At 49.3% G+C, this 23,607-nt stretch overlaps 1 protein-coding gene across 1 annotated transcript; it reads left to right on the top strand.

Annotated features, from left to right (window-relative positions):
• Positions 1-2,311: 2,311 nt before the first annotated feature.
• KLF6 (Kruppel like factor 6) lies at positions 2,312-10,682 on the top strand. Its single transcript, XM_045529630.1, has 4 exons — positions 2,312-2,491; positions 5,095-5,668; positions 6,997-7,120; positions 7,604-10,682. The coding sequence occupies exons 1-4, from the start codon at positions 2,390-2,392 to the stop codon at positions 7,653-7,655; spliced, it is 852 nt and encodes a 283-aa protein (XP_045385586.1). The 5' UTR covers positions 2,312-2,389; the 3' UTR covers positions 7,656-10,682.
• Positions 10,683-23,607: the final 12,925 nt, after the last annotated feature.

The raw sequence follows: 23,607 nt of genomic DNA on the forward strand, positions 1-23,607 counted from the left end.
GAATGACTACTATTTGCCACTCGCCTGGGATTTTAGTACGTTGTCTCTTCTAATTATACCAGACTAATTCTAATAGACATTTTAATCTCCTGTTTAAATAACATGACCAGGGCCACACACGGAGCAGAGATAACCAGGGTTTAAAGTCCACCTTTTTACACCAGGCCATAGTTCCCTCCTCTGGGTGGCTCCGCTGCTCTTGTTAAAAACCAGGGGCAACTGGTGTTGTTCAGACCCACACATACTCTTTTCCATGTATGAAGAAATGATATTTTCTCACGAAACAGTTCCATGGTGAGTAGCAGAAATGACTCCGTTTTAAGGCATCTGCAGTCTCCTGCCCTCCCACACCCAGGGACTTTTGCCCGCCCTGCAGCTCTCCCTGTGCCAGTATCTGGCCAGTCACAGGGTGTGAATAATACGTGTTGAATGGCCAATGGGTGCAGCAGGAAGTCATAGAATTTATTGTATTCGAAATTCAGTTTCTATCTGTATCCTGCTTTCAAATCTTTTTATTTTTTCTGAAAACTACATTTTTGATGGTGTTGTGTCTGCACGATGTCAGATTCGATTCACTTTTGTAAAAGTAAGCCATGCACTCTTCTACCACGCAGCTCACGTGAGAAGTGTGGATGAATTCACATTCTATAGGAATATAGACTTAAATATTAAAAGGATTAATAATTATTGTCCCGAAGGTCAGCTGGGACACCGCGCAGTGACACCCACATGCCACGCACAGCACGCCGTTACCAGAGCCATCCCGGCTTCCTGACCAGGCACCTTGCTCTCCCTTCACCTAACGTTCCAGGTGTGTTCCCGGTGCCTGGTCTGCAGTTGCAGACCTGCCTCAGACTTTTGCTTCCTTTGGTAATTCTGATGCCAAGGTCACAGCTCGAGGCTAATTACTGAGAAAACCATATCCTCAGTTCACCTATTACTCCAATACTATTAGTGGCCAGTCACTGGGCATTGGGCTGACCCTGCGTATGGTTCAAAGCAAAGCCATTCCATTCAGACTCAAGGTGCACGTCCCCATGGGTCACGAGATAAATATGATAAACATAGGTCAACAATACCTGTTGTCAATTCATTCTGGACCATCCTCACAGTTCACACAAAATAGAAAGATGATAAGCTATACTAGTCAGCTCTAGTCTTCTAAAACTGAACACACAAAACCCTCTGAAATTTGTTTTACATAGCCCATTCTTTTAAAACTTTTTAGAAAAGCATGTCCATTAAACTCTATTTTGAAATAAAAACTATGATAGTAACTACAATTCAGTTTTCCATCTTGAATGTAAAAATGCTTGTTCTTTGTGTTCTTGGCATTTCATTTGAAAACGAGTATTATGGTGTCTTTTAGAAGATAATTTATATGAAAAAAAAACCACACTGAATGTCAGCTTCCACCTCATTTAAATTGTTTACACATTCATGGGAAAACCTAGTTGTTAACCTTGGAGAGGGTTCTTTGAGACTGCCCTCTGCAAGATAAACAGATTTCTCCCAATTAGACAGTCTGCGTGCTCCCCCGCCCCCACTCGGTGGCCCAGGGGACAGAGTGGCGTGGAAGGGGACAGAGGGGCACCCCAGTAATCCAGGGGTTGGGGGGGCGGCGCGGTCCTGGGGATGCAGGGGACACAGACGGAACCCCGAGACGGAGGGGACAGAGGGGCACCCGGGGCTGGAGGACCAGAGGGGAACCCCAGGACGCAGGACGATGCGGGGGCCCTGGGGGTGCAGGTGGACAGAGGGGACCGCGGGGACGGGGCGGCCCGGGCACCGGGACCGGGAGGCCGCCCGCCGGGACAACGCTGGCACCGAGGCCCGGCCTTGGCGACCGGGACAAGCCGGCCCGGCTCTCCCGGCGCCGGCTCCCCGGCCCGGCTCCCCCGGCCCCGGCCGCAAGCGGACGCAGCGCTCGGCCGCGCACCTCCCAGCGCCGACTCCTCCGGCGCGCCGCCGCCCGCGCCTTATATACCCTGCTAAAAATAGCCTGTGAGGCCGCCCTCCAATCGGCGCGGGCAGAGTTCGAATCGAGCCAATGGCGAGGCTCGTGATGGAGAGGCTCGGTCACGCCAGGCGGGGCCGCGCTGTGTCGCCGCCCGCGATTGGCCGCACCTGACGTCATCGGCGCGCGGCCCCAGAGCCGGGCGCGGCCGGATTGGGCCGCGCGGGGGGCGGGCGCGCGGCGGGTCACGTGGCGGGGGCGGGCGCGCGGGCGGGGCGGGGGCGCCGGCGGCGGAGCTTTGAATAGGGAAGTTTTGCGGCGCCGGCGCTCGCAGTCTCCGCGCCGTTGGCCGAGCCGGCGCTGAGCTGCGGGCGGGCGCGGGCGGCGGGACCGCGGCCAGCGTGCGAGAGGCTCGGCGCTCGGGCGCCCGCCATGGACGTGCTCCCGATGTGCAGCATCTTCCAGGAGCTCCAGATCGTGCACGAGACCGGCTACTTCTCGGCGCTGCCGTCGCTGGAGGAGTACTGGCAACAGGTACGCGGCCGTCCACGCTGCGGGCCGGGTCACGCTGCGCGGCTGTCCCGGGTCCACGCTGCACGGCCCGGTCCACACTGCGCGGCCGGGTCTACACTGCGCGGCTGTGCCGGGTGCACACTGCACGGCCGGGCCCACACTGCGCGGCCGGGTCTACACTGCATGGCCCGGTCCACACTGCTCGGCCCGAGCCACACTGCACAGCCCGGTCCTGTCGCAGGGACGCACTTGCTGCCACTGCCAGGGCACTTTCTTTTTTCTTTTTCTTTTTTTTTCTTTTTTTTAAAGATTCTGTTTTTGTTTTGCTTCTGGCTGCTTAAATATACAGTTTTTCAAATCTGCAGTGTTGTTATTGCCAATGTCTTTCCCGTTTTGCAATGCTTCTCATTTCTCCTAGACCTGCCCTTTTTTTTTTTTTTTTTCCGCCTTCCTTATCTGTTTTTCTGGTTGGCCAGGGGAAAGAAAACAAAACAAAACTGTTTGCACACCAGTGACTTGTCAGTCATATGACAATGAGTCCGTCCTAATTGCTTCAAGTCTCAGTTTGGGAAGAAGGACCTCGGTTTCCGGCATTTTTTTTTTTAGTGGGACTGGAATTTTTGGCATTGGACATTTCAGCAACTTAAATTTTTCTCATTCTCATTGGTAGGATTACCGGAGGGGAGAGAGACTTGACACTTGTCCCATTGTCTTCAAAAAAGACAGAAGGAGGGTTTGGTGTTGTCTCTCTGCCCTGCTGTGGTGTTTGCTTTTTGTCACAAAGTGAATTACCAGATCAAATATATTGTGTGGGTCTCTAAGCCTAGAAAGCTCTTGAGGAGGATGAAATGCGAAGTGTCGCAGCCTTCACACGCCCGCTTAATTGTACACAATCCTCTCCTGCCTTGCTCCCCCTCCCCCTGTTTTTTCCCCTCAAAGAAGCTGCTCCCTGGGACGTGATTGAAATTGATCTAAGTAGTTTCCTTCGGGCATTTGGGATTTGGGCAACAGGCCAGGCTTGGCTCCTGGTCGCCTTGCAAGGCTTTTAAACTCTCTGAGAGCTTCCTTCTGGTCCCTGGTGCCCATTAGCATAATGGAGATCTTAAATTAGCCGGATTATCAAAGTTTAACAAGGTCTCAATAAATGTGCTTTGCTGTTCCTCTGGAACATCAGTGAAATACATGGCTGCCTCTCTTCCGAACGCTTCAGTGTGCACTGTAACTCAGCTCTCTAATTTTAGGGGGAAAGAGAAAACAGCGATTGCTCCCCCTCTGCGTGCCGTGCGGGGAGTCTGGGGCGGGGAGGGCGTGCATGCGTTACGGTGGAAGGCACACTGCTCTTGGTAAGCAGCCCTCCCCTCCGCGGGCCGTGCTCAGGCCGGTACGTGCCCTGAGAATCATTGCTCCAAAGAGCAGTTTGGTGTAGACGTGTACATCTGTAGAATCGCCAGTAGTATAGACAGCCTTATATGGACATGCAGGCAGCTGATCCTAGTGAAAATCGGGGCAGACATAATTTAATCCTAAAACGTTTCCTACCATTTTTCTTTTCCAGTGGCTAGGAAGTTTGAGATGGTGGGGAGAGGGGATGCTGATCTCGGCAGTTGTAGCTTCTTGAAAGGTTGGTTGCGGGGCTGCGGGGGGTGCCCTGTCCACGCCACACACTGCATGTCTATTTGAACCGGGTCCTTCCTTGGCTGCTGGTCAGAATTTCAAAAGGAAGTCTCCTTTGGCATTGCGTGAAAGAAATAGGAGTGATGACTCATCCAGTTGTGCTCTTGGCCAGTAGATAAAGTTCTTGTTCCTTGTGGGACTCCCAGCAGGGCCGTGGAGTAATTTCCCCTTGCCTCCCTCACCAGAGCAGATGGCCGTTCTGGAATTATTTCTCCACTCTGTTGTTGACGTTCCTTGTTTTTCTCTGACCACTGTAGAAGTAATTAAAGTTCTGTGGCATGCACGGCCCTGCACTCAGGAATGGCATTCTCTGAAAACACACTGGGTCTCAGCGACACAGGAAACGGGTGGTTTCCCTGCAGTTCCACCAATGTCCCCGAATGCGGACAGTCAGCTGCTGCCTGCTCCCTTGAGTGTGGCCCTGTGTCGTCAGCTGTGGACCCAGAGGTTCTGTCAGAACATCCGTGTGCCGTGAATCCTTCTGTCCTGCTGTGTGGGGGTTTGTGGGGTGTGGATGGTTTGCACACCGTTCCTGGGAATGTCAGATAACCTGGTTCCACCTGTTGGGGGGTATGTTTGTGAGGCTGGTTCTCTTCTGTGGTTACGGGAAAACCCATTAGAAACATCAACACTGGTAACTATAACAACAACAAAAAAAAACTGGCTTAGTGATCATCACTCATTGTGGCCATTGGTGCAACACTGGGGAAGCCACGAGAGGTTTCACCCTCTGGTTTTTCTGCTGAATTCTTACTCATTCCTAGAAACAGATTTCCTCTAACTTCCATAAGGACACAGATTATTAATGGTAGAAGGTTTTGCCCCTTATAGTGACACTGCAACAGTTTCTCTGTCCTTCATCCCTGCATGGTTTTAGAAAAATGTGCTTTTCTTTCTATTTTTCGGTAGTCCTAACAGTCACGTGCCTTCTTCTGGTTCCTTTTGCACAGACCTGCCTGGAGTTGGAACGCTACCTCCAGAGCGAGCCCTGCTATGTTTCAGCCTCAGAAATCAAATTTGACAGCCAGGAAGATCTGTGGACCAAAATCATTCTGGCTCGGGAGAAAAAGGAGGACTCTGAACTGAAGATTTCTTCTAGTCCTCCGGAGGATGCTCTGATCAGCCCGAGCTTTAGTTACAACTTAGAGACCAACAGCCTGAACTCAGATGTGAGCAGCGAATCCTCTGACAGCTCCGAGGAGCTTTCACCCCCTGCCAAGTTTGCCTCTGACCCCATTGGCGAGGTTTTAGTCAATTCGGGAAATCTGAGCTCCTCGGTTACCTCCACGCCTCCGTCTTCTCCAGAACTGAGCAGGGAGCCTTCTCAACTGTGGGGCTGCGTGCCCGGGGAGCTGCCCTCACCGGGGAAGGTGCGCAGTGGGACTTCGGGGAAGCCGGGCGACAAGGGGAGCGGCGACGCCTCCCCTGATGGCAGGAGGAGGGTGCACAGGTGCCACTTCAACGGCTGCAGAAAAGTTTACACCAAAAGCTCCCACTTGAAAGCGCATCAGCGCACGCATACAGGTCAGTCCCGCAGGGTCCCCGGCGGCCCCGGCTCGTGGCACCACCACCCTGTGCCAGCCCTGGGAAGGAGCTGCCAGCTCCACAGGATGCGGTCAGGGCAGACAAGTCCTCACTTCCTCAGACCATTTTCACCTAGGAATGGGGCTTTTTGGAGTTCAGAATAGAATCCTAAAGACTGGACATTGAGCTGGATGAATGGCTAACACGTTCAGATTAAACCAACAAGGCCAGATCACATTTTCCGTGGACGCCCAGTCCGCTGCGTCCACTGCGGCGTCCGTGCACCGGGTCATGTTGGGTTGCCGGAGGGCCGCTGGGCACGTGGCGGGCGCGTGCTGGGACAATGAGGAAGGTGTGCGGCCTGAGCAGGACCCCCCTGCTCTGCGGGCAGCAGGGTTGGTCAGGGGCGTTTGCTGGGAGTTTCTCTGTGTGTTCTGCAGCCTTTGTCTTCTGATACCACTTAAACCCACAAGAGCTTCTTAATGAAATGTGCTAACTTAGATGACAGCCTCTGGGATAACTGGGGGAGAATCGCAGAAAATTCAGAGCTGGAAAGGATCGTAGAAGCCAAGGTGGTGCAGACTTCTGTTACCCATCCAAGAGCAAATTGCTAAGGGTCCCCAGTGGGCTTGGTGACAGGGCTGGGACTGGGACCAGGTGGCCTGAAAACCAGGCCCCTGCCTGTCCCAACACACACTCCAGGAGTGGCTTGGCAACTCTGTGTTCTCAGTAGCACGTTTATTGCACCCAGATTTATCATTTGACCTAAGAAGGAGGGCAGTTTGGCAATTCAATTGCCATTTAGAGAGTGATTAGAGGGCATCGAAGTGGGGTTTCCCAGAAACTCATGACTTCAGTTTTGTAGAAATGTGGAGGGTCCCAGAGGAAACTGCTAAGGCTCATTCCACAGGGAAGCGAGTAAGGAACAAAACAGTGCTGGAGAGAAACAGTTTCCATGGAGAAAGCAATAAACCTCTGCCCTGGACAGGGCTGTGGGTTCGGCGGGCTGACGCCTCATCTCAAAAGTATTTTGCCAGTCTGAGTAATTGTCATCGTTGTGCCTTGACTCTGATTACGGTGGCATGAGCTTTGCCCAACCTGGGTCCCTCAGACGGCAGTTAGAGGCCCGAGGCTGGGTCAGGAGGGAGCTCGTGCTTGTCCCCTTCAGCTTGGCAGACACTGTCCCTAACTGAAGCACATTATGCGTTCTGGAGGCCGCTGGGACCCTGTCCTGGCAGACTGCCACCGCGCGTGTCGTCAGATCTCCCCTCCCCCCACCCCGCGTCTCAGTGAAGTCACGGCCCGCGTGTCATGTGCTCTCTTCCCAGGAGAAAAGCCTTACAGATGCTCATGGGAAGGGTGTGAGTGGCGTTTTGCAAGAAGTGATGAGTTAACCAGACACTTCCGAAAGCACACCGGTGCCAAGCCTTTTAAATGCTCCCACTGTGACAGGTACGTCCATGAGGGCCACACGGCAGCAGGTGCAGGGCCGTGGGAACTGCTGGGCAGGGAGAGCAGGCACGTGTGAAGGAGGGCCGGCGGTTTCCTGCCGTGTGCTGACGTTTGTTTCTAGAAAGTCTCGGATATGTTAACTGTCCGTGTTTAGGAAGACCTGTACCAGGTGTGCATAAGAATAGAGTCATTTTATGGATGCCTTTTGAAGATTGGCCTTTTAACCATTTGCATATTTGAAGAATTAGAAATGAGGTCAGTTCAAGTTCTCTGAAGAACTCAGGGGCTGCAGATGGGAGCCATCTTCATGTAGAGCCCTGTATGTCGGGATTTCCTGTCCCTGAAGATGTGGGCCAGGGCTGGGAGGGGAGTCCCGCCCCCACCCTCCAGAGGAGTGAGGTTGGCAGTGCAGGGCAGAGGGAGCTGGTCTGGAACACAAGCACGCGGTGGCGACCTAACGTTTGCTTCTGATTTGCCCTGCAGGTGTTTCTCCAGGTCTGACCACCTGGCCCTGCACATGAAGAGGCACCTCTGAGGGGACAGAGAGGTGAATCCTGTGGGCTAAAAGGCTTCCAGGCTGCGAGACGGCCGTGGAAGGAGGGATGCGTGTTCCAGCCAAAGCATGCCATTTTGCACCCTACCCAGCTGCCTCCAGGGCCTCTCCTTGGAAGGTCTTTTGAGGGCTGAACACGTCATGTGAGAAGCGGCGTGGCACCCGTGGTGCGTGGTGTGTGGGTGACCCTGGACTCGCCACTGGTCCCTGACCTTCGAGTGGCTCCGAAGCCTTTGCCGTGAGCATGCGCCCTGAGAATGTCCGTGGTTGGGTTGGCTGAATGTTGAGGATCTATTACTGACTGTATGATGAGGCAGACTTTTTTGCCCTTGTGGTAGCAAGACTGCAGGGGACAGAAAAAAAAGTAGTTTGAATGTTTTGTGTGTGAGGAGTATACCATGAGATGAGGTGACCACCAATCATTTCCTGGGGGGGTGTCTGCACCTTAGAAAAAACAAAAACCAACAAACAAAAAAAAAACAAAAAAAACAAAAAAAAAAAGGAGGAAAAACTTGCAGGGTGGGGGAGTGGGAACTCAGGACCCCAGCGTGGCGAGTGGTATGGTTTGGGGGGCGGGTGCCGCCCCCTTTTCTGTGTGAGAGGAGCCTTTGGTTGTCTGGTGCAGCTACTAAACGTGCAATGTGTCAAGTAGCTTGTTTTACTTGCTACAACAGAGCTCATTTGTAACCCATTGTATAAGCTGTGTATTTACAAATATAACACAATGATAACTTTTCCTTATAATACAAGAAGTCTTGCATGGTCTGGGGAACTACGTGCTTTTCCATTTTCGAGTCAGGACTGCAACTCTGATTCCAGGTAACGGGCAGCCGCGATACCGTTTGTCCGACGCGCTGCCCCGAGCCACCCAGGCCTGGCAACACGCGACGTTTTCCCCTTCGATTTTGTAAACACTCCCCTTCCAGAAAGGCATTGTGCAGCATAGGGTTATTTTTTAAATGATTCTGAATTTGAATTAACTTTTTGGAGAATTTTGTGACGCCCTTTGAAGAAACGAGACACGTGCTCTGAGTGCCCAAAGCCGGGGCAGGGAATTTGCCGGTCTGATGTTACATTAGATGAAGAACCTAAAATTTTTCTCGGTTGGGTGGATACAACCACTAATGCTTAGAAACTGTTTTCTCATGCAGCTATGTTTCTCTTATTTATGCCTTGAGGACTAATTTCTGGTTTTCTAGCTGTTAATGCACTGTTCATCTTCATAATGGTGCCTTACGCAAGTGACCCCTGACTCGGGGTCTCACACAGGGGTGTGGGTGATGCATGCTTTATTAAGGCTCTTTTGTCACCTGGCATTGTACTGTATCAGTGTATAATACAGTCAAAAAAAAAAAATCTCCTTAAGGTCCTCCTTCACAAACAGTTGAAAACTCCCTTATAAACATGTCAGTATTTGTTCGATATTTTAGACAACTTGACTGTCAGTGTTACAATGGAAAACACATGATCATGGAAAAATCTGACCAATTCTGCCACCTTGAGACTGTCATGTAGACCTTGCACAACAATTGTATAGATCACACACCGGCTGTATTTAATATGTAATAGTTTCACACATATTAAAGATACAGAAGTATAAGAAAAAACAAACCCAATGTTAATGTATTTGCTTAAAAGGCACAAGTTTCACATATCTATCTAGTTATCTGTTGGTAATACAGAAAGTATACTACTTTTTTTTTAAAAAGTGGGCGGAATTCTTGTGTGTGTATATTTGTGTGTATAGTATGTGTATGTGTGTATATATATATTATATATATATAGATAATATATAAATATTTTTTTTAAGGAGAAACTAGAATGTTTAGCTAGAAAATTCCACAGCCTGTGAAGAAATATTTCAAAATGGCCATAAAGGAGGTGAAGATGAAAACTATAATCTAACTTTTATAGAGGCTTTATCTTTAGTTTAGCGATTTGCTGAAGACTTTCTCGGCCATTCCACACTGCCAGGTTTGCCCCGCATTTTTGGCAGCTGTGGAATAGACCTGTGGCCACTGGGAAGTGGCCGGAACAGAATCCTGGAAGCCCAGCTGGACTCGGACACACTAAGGTTTTGATTTGAATTTCAGCCTTATTAGAAGATCTAACCTAAGAGTAAGCTAATCACAGGGAGTCTTTTTTAGAACACTTTTTATGCAGATGAAGCTATTTTTTCCAGCATGTAGATTCTTCCAGTTTTTCCAAGGAGTAATTTCCCCAAATTGGCATACCACAGCACGGACAGCTGATCCTTCGCAGCTGCTGCCGTGTGGGTGCGGATCTTTCTTTATATATATATATATATGCATATATATATACACATGTGAGTCTGCCGGGTTGGTATTTTGTTTGATCTTCCTGGAAATGAGCAGTGATGAAAGCTCACATAACTGTTTTTTTTGTTTTTTGTTTTTCTTTTTTTTTTTTTAAATCTGGGCTGATGAATACATTTACCTAAAAAACTCATTTCATTTTGCTTAGGGGGAAAATGCACTTTTCTTTTGGCAATTCAGAATCCAGGCACTTGATTTGCTGCGTTTTGGAAAACTCCTTTTTTGGCCCTGCCGTGTGCTTAGCCATAACAATTCCATTAAGCAAGAAGGTAAACAAAAGACAAAAAAAAAAAAAACTTGCACTGGCTTGCCTCACTTACGAAACACCCTCAGAGCTCTCTGGCTGGGTGAGGCCGCCTGCGATTTTCACAACGCGCGAGTACACAGAGAAGTACATTCTGTTCAGGTGATGACTGAGCCTCAATCAAGCAGAAACTTTTTGCTTGAAATTTAAAAAAAAAAAAAATTTCTATTAGTGAAATTTCTTTCTTTTTCTTTCTTTCTTCCTTTCTTTCTTTTTTTTGGAAGCACCCTGTTATCTAAAGAATCTTTGTAAGATTTTTGTAAAATTTTGTTTTACAAGATTTTATTTGAAATTGTTTTTTGCAAGATTGTTATATTTCTGTATGAATGTATTTTTTATTGGAATAACATAAAAGAATTCTTATCAGCATCTTGAGTCGGGTTGTTTTTTGGTGGGGGGTGATTGAAGAAATTCCTGTTGGATTAGTCACCCCAGCTTCCTCCTGGGGAGTGTCCACTGGCAGCCCCGAGAGCCCTTTGCCTGCCCCGGCCCCTTCCCCCCGACTTCCCACAGCGGACTGAATGCCGTCCTCTCTGACGTCGCTGTCCCTGAAATGCATTGAGTTCCCTTCTGCAGAGACACAAAAACAACCGCTGGGCTTTGGGGCTCAGGAGGGAAACACGTGCTGTGTTTTGTCTTCCTGCCACTCCAGCCAGGGAATGCACTGCGGAGGCATCTGCCCAGGGACACGCTTGCCGGGCTTCCTTCCACGCCCCGCACCCCACACGCCCGTTCCAGCTCAGCACTGAGAGCCAGGCCTGCCACCCCCACCCCACCTGGCCGTGCGCACCTGGCGGAGGTGTGTCTTTGAGGGTGGAGATGGCAGGGCGGGGACTCCAGGCCAGACAGCAGTTCCCACGGCCTTCCCCAGCCCACTCTTCCTCCACCCCAGCCTCTGTGGCTCGCACAGCCCAGGGGGACGGAAGGTAGAAGATTACATCACAGCCGATGAATTTATGCCTTTTTTTTTTTGAAGACCAATAGGATGCATTAAATGTAGAGGTTGTTTGAAAATAAAATAGGCCGCGTTGTGTCTCTTAGAACAGCTAGTGAGTAGCTTTAGGTGTCAGCCTGCCTTACCTGCCTGGCTGGATCAGTGTGAATTGATCCGTCTGGGAGTCCCTTTTCAGATCACACTAAGCCAATCAGTAGTGATAGGGTAAAAAAAAAATCTGTGTTTCCATGGAAACGGGCTTCTCAACATCCTGCTCCGTGTGACAGGATGTTCTCCATTTTAGGCGGCCTCAGTGCTCTCTGCTCCCCTTCACAGGGGAATCTTCATTTTGCTAAATGCACGGAATTTATGCAGATTGCTTTTAATTTTATAACTGCAGAGGGAATGCTTAGACGTGTGCCCAGATTAGGAATTTTAAGTAATTTTCTTTCTATAACCGGGGTAAAAATATCAGCCACTGGGAGAGTTTTGGCGGGGTGCAGTGGGAGGAGCAGGTGGCCCCCTTGCCAGGATTCATGGGTGTGTGATATTCCGAAGCACATGTCGGGATGACTCATGGCTGGATCGCCCTGGCTGTACAGTCTAAATAAAGTCTTGGGAATCATTCTCGGCTACTGTTAGGACTTGACCACTCTGTCACGCAGAGTCTATGCCGAACAGCTAAGTTATGTTCAAATAAGGCTGTCGGGAGAACCACTCCGCGCAGTGGAATCGGCTGCAAACCTCAGATATTTATAGAAGTGTGAAAAAATTTCAGTCTGCTTCACCAATTTTTTGAAACCTAGCTAGAAGAAAGGAAACGTTCGAGCTCTAATGAACCGTGTGCTTTTGGACAATTTGCTGAGCCTCAGTTTGCTTATTGCTAAAAGTGTCTGGGCCAGGTCGCGTGTAGCTGGCATGTTCTACAGCACTACAATTCTGTGGTCCGTGCGTACAGGGTGGACGTCAGACTACACACCCACCATCTTTAGAGCTCTCGGCTCAGATCTAGAAAGCTTCCCCTTGTGCTGCCGGGGGAAATCCTGCTGGAGAAAGTTGCTCTCAAACTCCAAAACAGAACATTCTCAAATTGGCCTTTGCCCTTCTAATTATAGTTAAATTATTCAGGCATTTGCTGCTTTATAGTGTACTATTATTTTATTTAAAAAAAACTTTAGACAGTGCTATTGTGGCCATACATGGACCCAAATTCTCTCAAGTTCTCCCCTTCACCAATCCTGTCCTGTATCCAAGTTGACCTATGGGCTTGAAGGACAATGGAGGCAATTGGAGAAAATGTCTTACTTTTATATTTTAGTTGCTATAGAGAAAGAACACAGTTTCCATACAAAGCTACTTTCTTAGGTATCCGTGTTAGCCACCATGAGCTATTTTTAAACAACCATCTTTGGCAACCTGAATTATGTCCATAGCAAAATATGATGGTGAAAATGATAATAGCTACCATCTACTTCTTATGCCTTAATCAGGAATTGGGTAGGCAATGAAATGTGTATGTGTTTCCCATAGTAGTGCTATGTACAACAGGTGTTATACCCATTTCACAGGTGAGGAAAACTGAGGCTCCCAATGGCGATGCCACCTTCCTGAGGTCACTCAGCTGGGGAGAAGCACACTCAGTATCCCATCCAGGTCTCTTAGATAACAAAGATCATGTTTTTAATCACCACCCTCCACTGCTTTCTGCCTTGCCCCACCTCTCCTAAGAGGCTGCTGTTGGATCCGTAGGATTCACCTTAAAATGACGTTACCTGTGTGAAACCGAGACGGAGCTTTCTCAACAGTTCAGAAGCACGAACGCTGTAAACTGTGCTGTAATCCTGAGAAACACAAAAGTAACCATTCTGAATTGCTTTCAAGATATGAGACAGATGGCAAGTATTTATTTTTAATGTTTAAGAAGACAGAGAAAGCAATTGGAGACGCGGCCGCCTGCATTAATTGGCAGGAATCACCTAATGTACATAGTTAAGATACAAAGAGAGGAAAATTAGGTCCATGCATCACACAAATGAGGCAATACAACAAAGTGTATTTAACTAGATTTATTTTATAACAAGATCTTTCTGTTTCCCTCCAAGTAATTTTAATGAGGATGCTCTAAACGTCTGTGAATGAAAAGACACAAAGGAGAACAAATGTGGGTCCCACATGTTCTGATAGAAGCCACGCCGGGCTGGGCTGTCGTTGAAGATCTTCACAAAGGACAGTTTTAACCACAATGCCCGTCGCCAGCCTGAGTCCCTGCAAACGCCAGTCGCTAAGCCTTGCGCTTCCTTTCCTTTACATAATCAGTGCAAATATTACAGGCACGTGACCTCTACAATTGTTCCTGCAGTTAAGAGCCCCCATTCAAATCTGCTGTGAACAATTAACTTTCTTTAAAAGCTCAGATAGGTAGAGAATGGGAAACTGTATATTGTGTGACATACCATTTTCCTAAGATTTGTCCTTTGTTGATGACAAAGCACATTTCTTGGTGACTTGCTTGTACCAACTAAGCACAGCTCTGTTCCCTTGATTTCTTAAGTTTCACATTACCACATTTCATGGGGTTGTGCAACATTCGCTTCCAGATGTGCAAGCTGGTTAGTGACACTCACTGACAGTATCAGCTCACGCTGGGGCCAGGCTGCCCAGGTGTCATTCATTCCTCTGATTGTGTCAGTGAGGAGACTGGAGAGTGGGCAGGTGAGACGCAGGGCTCAGAATCCTCCCTTTCGGATGGGAATTTGAAAAACCCTTTCCCATCATCCCCATCTTCCCTTGTAGAATTTACCATCCTCCCCAAAATAGGTTGTTTATTCATAAGCTCAAGCTAGAACAAGCCGGCTCGCCATGAGACATATGTGTGCGTGTATGGTTGTTAATTTTAAAAAAATCTAACTCCTTCATTCAGTAAATTGCCTTTGGGCAAAATTCAGATATATAAATCATTTAGTTAAGGTAAATAAAAAGAACATTAGTGTGAGCTACAGATTTAAAACAAAGAGCTCTGAGGATGCACATTTAAATAGCATGCATTTAAATGTCCTCATGCCCTGCAGTAAGACAGGGGCAGGAGCTACTTGAGGATCTGTAGGGCAAGCAGCCACTAGGAAGTCTAGCATTTCTGAAGTTGCTCCCAGCAAAGCCCCTTCCATGTGAGAGGAGGTGGGCTAAGAAGGGTGGACAGAGCTTTGCTGTGCGGAGCAGCAGTGTCGGCAGATGGTCCCCCAACATGCAATGCAGCTGCCCCCTCCAGGGTCAAATACAGCAAGGGGGGGCGGGGGCTGTGAGAACGAGGCCGGTCACATCCGCCACCTTACTAGAAAGGTTTACGGGGTTTCAGAAAGCAAGGAATGCTCTCGGCTTCTGGTTCACCATTAATCAGACATGACCCAGCCCCTGCCAATCCGGAATGTTGCCTTTTAAGGATGTGCGTGTTTTCCTGACCGGCAGGGATGACACCTGGGAGTCAGACAACGTACGAGACAGAGGGGAGGCTGCTGCCCAGACACCTCTTTCTTCCAACTGTGAGTTTCCTTGGAAACTTTTAACAGTAGCACAATCTAGGAGTTACTGTTTTTAAGGGGATTTCTAAGAGGTATATTTGCCAAGAGTGGACATTTCCCCCATCATGTTATGGGCAAGCGATGTGCCTTCCCACATGGAACCTACCAATAAAGAATTTCCAAACTCCTGGCCTTGGGATTGTTCCTTAAACCCTCTGAGCTATGTTTTTCTCATCTCTAAAATTAGAGTAGCGGGAAACCCTATAGAACTTTCGTAGAACGAGAGACAAGGTATGTAGGGGACCTGGCACATAGCCTGAAATGTGACGGATCATCAATAGCTGATCTTTACTATCATGGGGTGGTGGGTATTTATCTCTTAATCAGGAAAATAATTCTTGTTCTTCCCATGGAATGTACTGAAAAATAGAAAATTGGATTTTTTTTTCTTAAAATGAGCATTAGAAAAAATTCACTCCTGTGTAGTTTTTACAACATAATTTTCTAGTCGACTCAGTGAAGTCTAAGCATATCATAGACCCATCCTATCAGGGAAAAGTATGCTGTATTTTTATGATCTATAAAGTAGTTTCCTCTTGCAATGCTTGCCGTGCTACTGTAATCTTACAGGAAGGAAGTTCTGCAAGTCTTTCAGAAAAACGCTTTCCTGTCAAAAGCCTTGAACACACTGACCCAATAGCAGCAGTGGATTGACCAGCAAATGCAGTGAATTGAATTCACTGTGGTTTGGACAAAGGACAAAGGACCCAGAAGTCGTGATTGTTCCTGAATTTTTCAGGCAGAGCTGTAAACCCTGAGATTGGTCCAATCCCGCTAAATGAGGTGGGCCCTTCTTAAGCGACCACTGAACAGATGTCTCCTCGTGGTCCTCTGGAATTATTGCATTATTTATCGCGTTCCTTCCACCAAATGAATCATGTGCATGAAATACCTCCTACGTCACACAGTGTCGGTCTGTGCACTGGAAGCCAATGTAATTTGGCGTAGGTTCTGTCCAATTAAAATTCTCAAGCTTACATTCAGATGTACTTGATTTATTTTCTTTATTTTGTTCCATTTGAATAAATTGATTTTTGCTTACTTGCTTGTTTATTATTTTTGCCACCTTTCTCCCTCCAAGCATAACTCCCACAAACATGCAGCCAACGCGTCCCTTATCTTTAGGGGAAGTCAAACACCGTGTATGTGAGGAGGGTTTGGCTGTTGTTGTTGCTTTGGTGTTGTCATTTGTTGGTCTGTAGAATAGTCTTGCTGGCAGTTTTCTTTCAACCAGCAAGCGCCGTGGTTCCGCCTGGTGCGGACCACACCTCTGAGTGGCAGGTGACCGGAGTGGACTCTTGTCTGACGGGCACCCAGGGCGGGCGACCCTGAGTACACAGCCAATTCATCCCCACCGTCCGTCAGGCCAGAGCTGGAGATAAAACCCTACCCATCTCTTTCCACGACCACAACATACTGTGTTTGGCCATTTTATTAATTTCTCAAATGCTGCAGAAGTGGCAGGTGCTGCTTTATAAAATACGTGGCAGAACCACCTCTGTATTCTGTCGTCTTCTGGCTGTGGGCTCACAGACCCCACCTGGTCTCCGTGCAGGTCCGTGATCCGTGATGGCGGCCCCAGAGCCGAGTGCACGTTCCATTTGCTCAACTGCTCGTCAGGCCGTGAGTGCCCGCCAGGTGCCAGGGAGCTGCTCTGTCTTCTCCTGCATGTCGGCTCCCAGCGGAGCAAGAGCCCACGTCGGGAGGGTTGTCTTGTCCTCAAGCCTTTGCTCATGTGGACTGACCTCTTCCACCTCTGCCCGCTTCCAGGCCACACCAAACACAGGCAGTCTCTCTGAGTATCGCACAGGATCCTGCATCTCCGACTCCGCACGGGATCCAACATCTCTGACTCTGCACAGGATCTAGCATCTCCGACTCCGCACAGGATCCAGCATCTCCGACTCCGCACAGGATCCAGCATCTCCGACTCCGCACAGGATCCAATATCTCTGAGTACTGTGTAGAATCCAGCATCTCTGACTCAGCACCTAGAAATGCTTCTTCAGCAAATGCGTGAGTGAATGAACAACGGAATCTGCTTTCTTTCATCACCATTCCACTCTTTTCTCCAACAGTGCAAAGACGTTAATTCTAACGAAGGTCTCTATATAAACCCGAGAATCCATGTGATCCAAAATATCAGCCTTCTTCTGATCAGTTTTTTGCCTTAGAGGGGTGAAGACCAATCACCCATTCTGTGTTTCATTCTCTTCCTTCTCCCCTTTCACCTGACATGGAAAGGTTGGGAGAAGAGGAAGTGGTTGGAGGTCAGAGGAAAATGACCAGGGAAATCCACAAACCTGCCAACCTGGTTTGGGACAAGACAACGTCGGCAAGCACCGTCTGGGCAGCGTCCCCTGTGTGAGCTCTCTGTTTCGACTTTGTATTAATTGAAAGGACGCCCCCCGAAACCAACAGATGCCCTCAGTTCTCCGGGAAGGGCCACACGCCTGTGAACAGAGCTACTCAGGGAAATGAAAGTGAAATCTTACTAAAACAGGTTCTGTGTTTGTCATTAAAATTTAAACAATCAAATGTTCTGACACATCACTTCTACACCAAATGCAAAACTTTTCCTAATTCCGGATATGATTCTTTTGCCCACAAGGGATACATGGGGTCCTCCCAGATGACTGGTGAAAATGTCTACAAATCCCAAACCTCCTTTTGCACAGAGAGCTGCCTTTTCCTTGCAAGCCACTTGATGTTTCTTCGACTGCATTAAACCCGAATGGCCGTCTTTTCCTCCAAGGTCAACAGGATGATTAAGCTGTCGCCGCTCATCATGTACTTGTTTTATGCAGGACATTGCAAAGCGCATGTCGTCTTTTTCTGGTTAAAGGTAACGCAATTGCACCGAGGGTTTCAGATGGAAGAATGGAGTTCAAGTCCCTTCCTGGGGCACCTGTGTACCTGTGAGCCGCTCGCGGAAGCTCCCAGAATCTGCTTCTCCTTGGTGGGTCACTGGGAGGAGGAGGTCGAACACCTGTGGCCACACCTGATCCAGTTCCTGATAACTACGAGGCCCTGAGGAAACGTGACCTCCCTCCGCTTTCGCCCCGGCGGCTAACGTAGAGGAGGCTGTTTCTGTCTCCAGTCCACAAACCCTCACCCCTCAGCACCTCCTCCATTCCATCCAGTCTCTGTGGTCAGCCACAGGGAAATATCCTTCCGGGAGATCTCAGCAACAAATTAAACGCACTGGAGCCTGAAGGCCCGGGCTCCCGACGCCGCCCGCCACGCACACTTGGGCCGAGTGCTCCGCTTATCCAAGGTGGAAATCTGCGTCCTCCCGAATTCCTCAGCCCGGTGTGCAGCTCTGCAGCGAATGCACCGAAACACACCTTTGTCTGGTAGGAAGAATGGTGGTCAAACACCATGCTGCGGCCACTTTCCGCTCCCTCAGCCTCTGCGTTCTCTCGTTTGTGACGTCGGGGTCGATGACAGCAAAAGCGCTGGGGGTTTGTGAGAGTCGGAAACGACATAGGAAAGGAGCTCAGCCTACAACTCGGCACTCGGGGGGGCGGGGAGGAGTGCCGTATGTCACAGCCCAGTGAATAATATGAATATTATTGTCATTTCTTCCTTGTAAACAGGAAAAATAATTTTTAAAGGCACCTTCCTGGAATTGCTCCGCAGGCCCAGAGGACCCAGAACTGGGGGCACTTTGAGCAGGTCCGAAGTGGCACGTGGGCACCGCGCACTCGCTCCGCACGGCTTGAGCCCTCAACTGTCCCTAGAGTGTGTCTGCGCTTTGCCACCCCTGCTCCCCCACTCCCAGAAAGTCCCCTAAACAAGGACAGACAGAAATGAGCATTGCTGCACTTGACCGTGGAAACATCCACCCGCTTCTGGTCACGGCTGCTGCAGTTTTCTCTGCTGCATCGGCAAGTCCTGAAGACCTTCGCATCTTTGCTCCGAGATCAGTCACAGTTTTTATGACCAGCCCACCGCTGGGAGTTAGTTCTCTCCTGAGAAAGGGGCCGGGGCTGCACCGAGCTAAGATAATGGCATCACTAAGCAGTGGCTCAATTTTGTGGCGGCCACCACGTTTTGAAATGATCAGATCAGCCCTTATTTGCGTAACTCCCGGGTACAGGGTGCTTTGCGTACACTCTGTGCTGTCATTGTGAAGGTCAGGGCCGCTGTGGTCGAGAGGGAGAACTCGGAATGTAAATCAGCCTCAGGGAAACAGAGCGGCCTCACAGAGGCTCCATCACCTTCCCCCGCACATAAACCAGCTACAAGACAAATATGGAAATAATTTCTGCAGTGCACAGGCCACCAACAATGTTTGCATCTGCACAATGAACAGGCCGGCTACCACCTTGGTGATGTTTCCATTTTGCATCCCGACCTCTTTCTGAGCCCACTCCCAGCCCCGGGGTCCCCACCCGTGGTGGCCTCTGCTCCGTCTGTTTCCACACCTGCAGGGGCATCTCTGGCAGAGCGGGTCTCCCACCCTGCGGGGTGAGTGCCTTGGACAGGCCTTCAGGAAGAAGGTGGATGTGCTTTGGAATCCAACAGATCGGGATTCAGATGCCAGCTCCAGAAATTCCTAACCGGGGGAACCTGTGAAGTCACGTCAACAATGGCAGTTTCAACCCCCCTCTTTCTAGAGTGGGCATTGGGATGTCTCCTCCCGGGTTTGTTGTGAGGACAACAGATGAGATTCTGGGCCTGATAGTCACGTGCAGGACAGCCCGGAGGCCTGAGACCCCAGGAGCTCAGATGCCTTTGTCTGCAGAGGATGGAGAAGAATTCACCCCTTGGCAAGAGCTCGGGGCCCCGTGGTGGGAGTGTCCTGTCTGCATTTCCAGTTCAATCCTGAGTGCTCCTGTCCTGCAGGTAAGGACTGAGGCTGTTCCGATACTGCATCCGACTCCTGTGGAGCTCAGACTCATAAAGAGACCCGACTCAACAGGCCCCTTTCAGCACTTGGACCCATCTCGGCACTGAGACCTTTTGTTCTCTGCTGTTATTTTCCACGCATCTGAAATATGAATGTCATTTAATCTTACGTACTAAGACCATGACATTAGCGTCAGAGCTGAGATGAGAACTCGGGATTTCTGGCTCAGAGTCCCATCTGCTTCCTACCGAATTGCCTTCATCTCAGCTTCTGCAACTGTGGAAACCTCGGGCCAATCGTGTATGAGTGAGGAACGGATCACAGCAGCATCGCCCCCACCCCATCTACCTGGACTTGGGTCTCCATTGTTATTCTTCAATTTTCACACGTTATTTCCCTTCCCGCCACCAAATCAAAGAGCCTTTATCTCGTATTCTGTGAGCAGCCCAAGCTCAGCTCCCACGGCTGCTGGGAAAGCAGGGCCTGTGCGGGTCTGTCCTGCTGTGTGGCCCTCAGGCCAGGCAGGGAGTCCTTTGCCCAGCGGGCAGGTTTTTGCCTTGATCATAGACCATTCATGGTCTTCGATAAATGAATGGGGGTTTGCATTTTATGACTGTGTTCAAGTTTCTTACCACACCCGGAAGTTAATCTTAAGCAAGACTTTCTCATGCTCACTGCAATGTACTGTGGTTAAGAAAAGCAAAAATTTGCCTTCGGGTAATGAATATAAACAGAAGAAAGAGTCGTGTTCTAAGTCGTTCTTCCTACGTTAAGGTTTGGATACTGCTGCTAAACCTCCTTGTCTGAGAGACAGATTTTTAGCTTTCAGTGGCCAAGAACCCTGTCTAGGCACTTCTCCGCGCCTGTGCTTAGGATGGCACCGAGGACAGTCATCGAATCCAGCTCCAGGACGATAATTTAGCCTGGAAGCTGCACAAAGGATGGCTTGAGATGTTGTTTTCCTCCTCACCCTGGAGAGGCACCAAGCTGCAAGGTTTTGTATTTCTGGATAGGACAACAGGCTCCTCACCTTTTGCTGTTCTTCTCCCACACCTGTGTGAGCATGCCAGACGCTACTGTGACCATAAACGCCACAGCTATGACAATCGCCACCATGCAGCATCCACTACACACCTGGGTGAATTTCAAAAACCGAGAAAAAGAGAAGCACGTGGTCTCAGCGTTGGGTGTAGAAAGTATTCTTCCTGGTTATAAAAAACCTTGAAGACACCAGTGAAGGGTCTTCCTTTCTGTCCCTGATGGGCAAATTTGAGGAGTCACTTCTAAGTTCAACGTGTCTTTATAAAGTGATCTAAGATTTACTAAGCTCATGTTGGTCAGACCCTAATAGAGATTACTGAAAGGGTGTGGGGGCGAGGTTAGGAGGATTCTGGATGGTGGATACTTTAAGACAAAGGAAGCTAAATCTAAATAACATCAGAGAAACAGACAACAGCAGCAAAAATCAACCTTGTTTTTCTGCAGGCTGCAAGGATAGTTCATTTCCAGATGTTCCTGGTTCTTGGTCATGTTATTGCACTGGCCACCTCTACATGTCAAATATTGACTCATTTTATTCTCCCAAAATCCTGGGGGCAAGAATGATTGACCCCACTCTGGAATGGAGTTCCCTAAGGCTCAAACGTGTACTAGAAGCCAGACCAAAATCCAGATCTTTATTCAGGGAACACGCCAAACCCTCAGGACTGCAGGACAACTGAGGTCTCAGCGGGTCTCTCTGAGCTCAGGTTTTTCCCACAAAGCAACTTCCAGCCTGGGAGACGCTTCCCTGGAAGGTGACAGAGGAAGGTGCAGGGACTCCCCTCCCTGGACTCACACCCACCGGTGGCCCGTGAGTCAGAAGACTGGAACCCGGGTGGGGCCGTCCAGCCAGAGTCTGTGCTTTGCCGCCCATTCATACCTGTTCTGGGAAAATGTCTCGCGCCCTGGAAACGGCAGCCTGACATGTTTCACCAGGACTCAGTTTCCTGGGCGTGTGCCCGAAAAGAAACCACACCCTTCACCTTCTTGGAAAAGGAACGCCTCCTGGGAGACTCCTGAGGAATCCCCAGGAGAGTCCTGCAGAACTGGATTGTTGGGTGATTTCGTACCCACGGGAGGCAGCGAGGGGGAGCAGGGACGCGGGTGGCGGACGGATCCCAACCCAGGCGGCCCCAGACTCTGCTGACCCCTCTGGGTATTCAGGGCAACGTCTGTGAAAAGGGGAAACACTTGTGCGAATTCTACAAAGTGGGCATTCAGCGAATACTAAATCCCTTTCTTTTCAAATTTGCAGAATTTAATTTTTCTAGGGGCGAAGACAGAATCGGTCGGGAATATGCTGTTCAGGATGGTGGTCGACACACAGGGGGCAGGTTTGCTAGAAATAATAGAGCAAAAGTGCGGGTCACTCTCACACCACGCCAGGTGCTTTGGAATTGCGTGGCTGGTGCATCTCGGACCCAGAAATGACAGCCCTCTCGTGCTGACCGTACCCACGACTATTTGCTAGAATAAGGCGTTTCCAGAATAATTTGTTTTTTAGGTGGTTTCATATTTGCGTACATCAAGTTCCTAAATGTTATTTTACCCCCATAGTTAATTCAATGAAGGGACCGTTATTATCCTTGTTTCCCTGGCTGTCCATGACCTGCCCGAGGATACCCCGGCTTCCGTCTGTCCTCCTGCCACCCCGGCTCTGCTGCGTGACTTCCCGTGACCTCCAGTCATAAACAACACAATCTGCAAGCAAACGTAACTGTAGTATTGCCCAGTAAATAATGAGTGCTTATTAAAACATACTGACATGATAAATATTTTACATGGCGTGTTTATAACAGGAGAGCGAGGCTTTGGACGTCTCTTCTCATTGGAAGTGAGCTCTGCTTGCTGAGCTCTGGGTAGATTCAGACAGGTCCCTTCTAAGGAGCAGGTGGGTGGCAGGGTCCCTGCAAACCGCAGGTACAAACTCCACCTCTGCTTCCCAAGACCAACCTTGTTCTTCAGGAATTCCAGCTCTATTGGTAGCGTGAGGGGGCAGTGTCAGCTCCTTCTTTTACAAAGCGCAGAAAAGCACACACCTTTGACCTCCCAATGCCTTACAGAATGGGTGTCAGAGGAATTATAAAAGTTGTTTGCATGTATCTCCTGTGTTTTCTAGCTATGCCGGTTCTGCAGATCAAAGGTAAGAATCCAAAGGATAAAAGTCTTAACCAGCCGGGCAGGGACCTCTCACAGATTAACTTGACTTAAAAATCTTTTGTTCAACCTATTCGGTCTCGGATTTTTAATAAACTTGTCAAATTTATTTTTTGCCTAACGTGCCTTTCGACGAAATCGATGATGACTTGATCTCCATGTGCCTTTTGAAAAATGCCCCAAAATGTTTGACCTGGAAATCACACAGAATATCAGGGTCGGAGGGGCTTTTTTGCTTTCTGAAATAAGCCAGATGAAAACATCAGGCTAAGTGACACCAAGTGGAGTTCGGGTCGGGCGAAGCATCCGGAAGCAGGACCTTTCGTGGAGATGTGTCGGCCTTGGTAGCGCATCACACGCAGAGCAGGGAATGAGGTGTGTTCGCCTTCAGAGTCAGTTTCAAATCAAGAGAGAAACCAAGACGGCTCAAGGGCTCTTGACCGAAAGAAACCAGCAGGCTCTGGGAGACGTGCGTGTTTTTATACAGCCTGTGCAGAGGGAAAGCTGTGATGGAGGATCTGTAATTTTTATTTGCAGACTTTCAGTTCTGCTCTGATTTGGTTGAAACCGTCGGTTCCGACTTTCATTTCCTGTATGGAGCGTAGGGCTGAGCCCAGCTTCTGGGCATTTCTGTGCAGTCCTGCCGGGACCCGCGAGGCCCCCTGGTCGGCGTCTGGACGGAGGCCTGGGGTTTGTTTGGGGGGCTCTCCTGGGGCCGGGGCGTGTGCTCCG

The sequence above is a fragment of the Lemur catta genome, chromosome 18, assembly GCF_020740605.2.
Source record: "Lemur catta isolate mLemCat1 chromosome 18, mLemCat1.pri, whole genome shotgun sequence".
NCBI classification, from domain to species: Eukaryota; Metazoa; Chordata; class Mammalia; order Primates; family Lemuridae; genus Lemur; species Lemur catta.

Bases quoted from the DNA above. Each gene is read 5' to 3' on its own strand.
- KLF6 (XM_045529630.1), top strand. From the start codon at position 2,390: ATGGACGTGCTCCCGATGTGCAGCATCTTCCAGGAGCTCCAGATCGTG. The intron at 5,669-6,996 runs GTCAGTCCCGCA...CTCTCTTCCCAG, and splicing joins GCATCAGCGCACGCATACAG to GAGAAAAGCCTTACAGATGC. The intron at 7,121-7,603 runs GTACGTCCATGA...TTTGCCCTGCAG, and splicing joins AAATGCTCCCACTGTGACAG to GTGTTTCTCCAGGTCTGACC.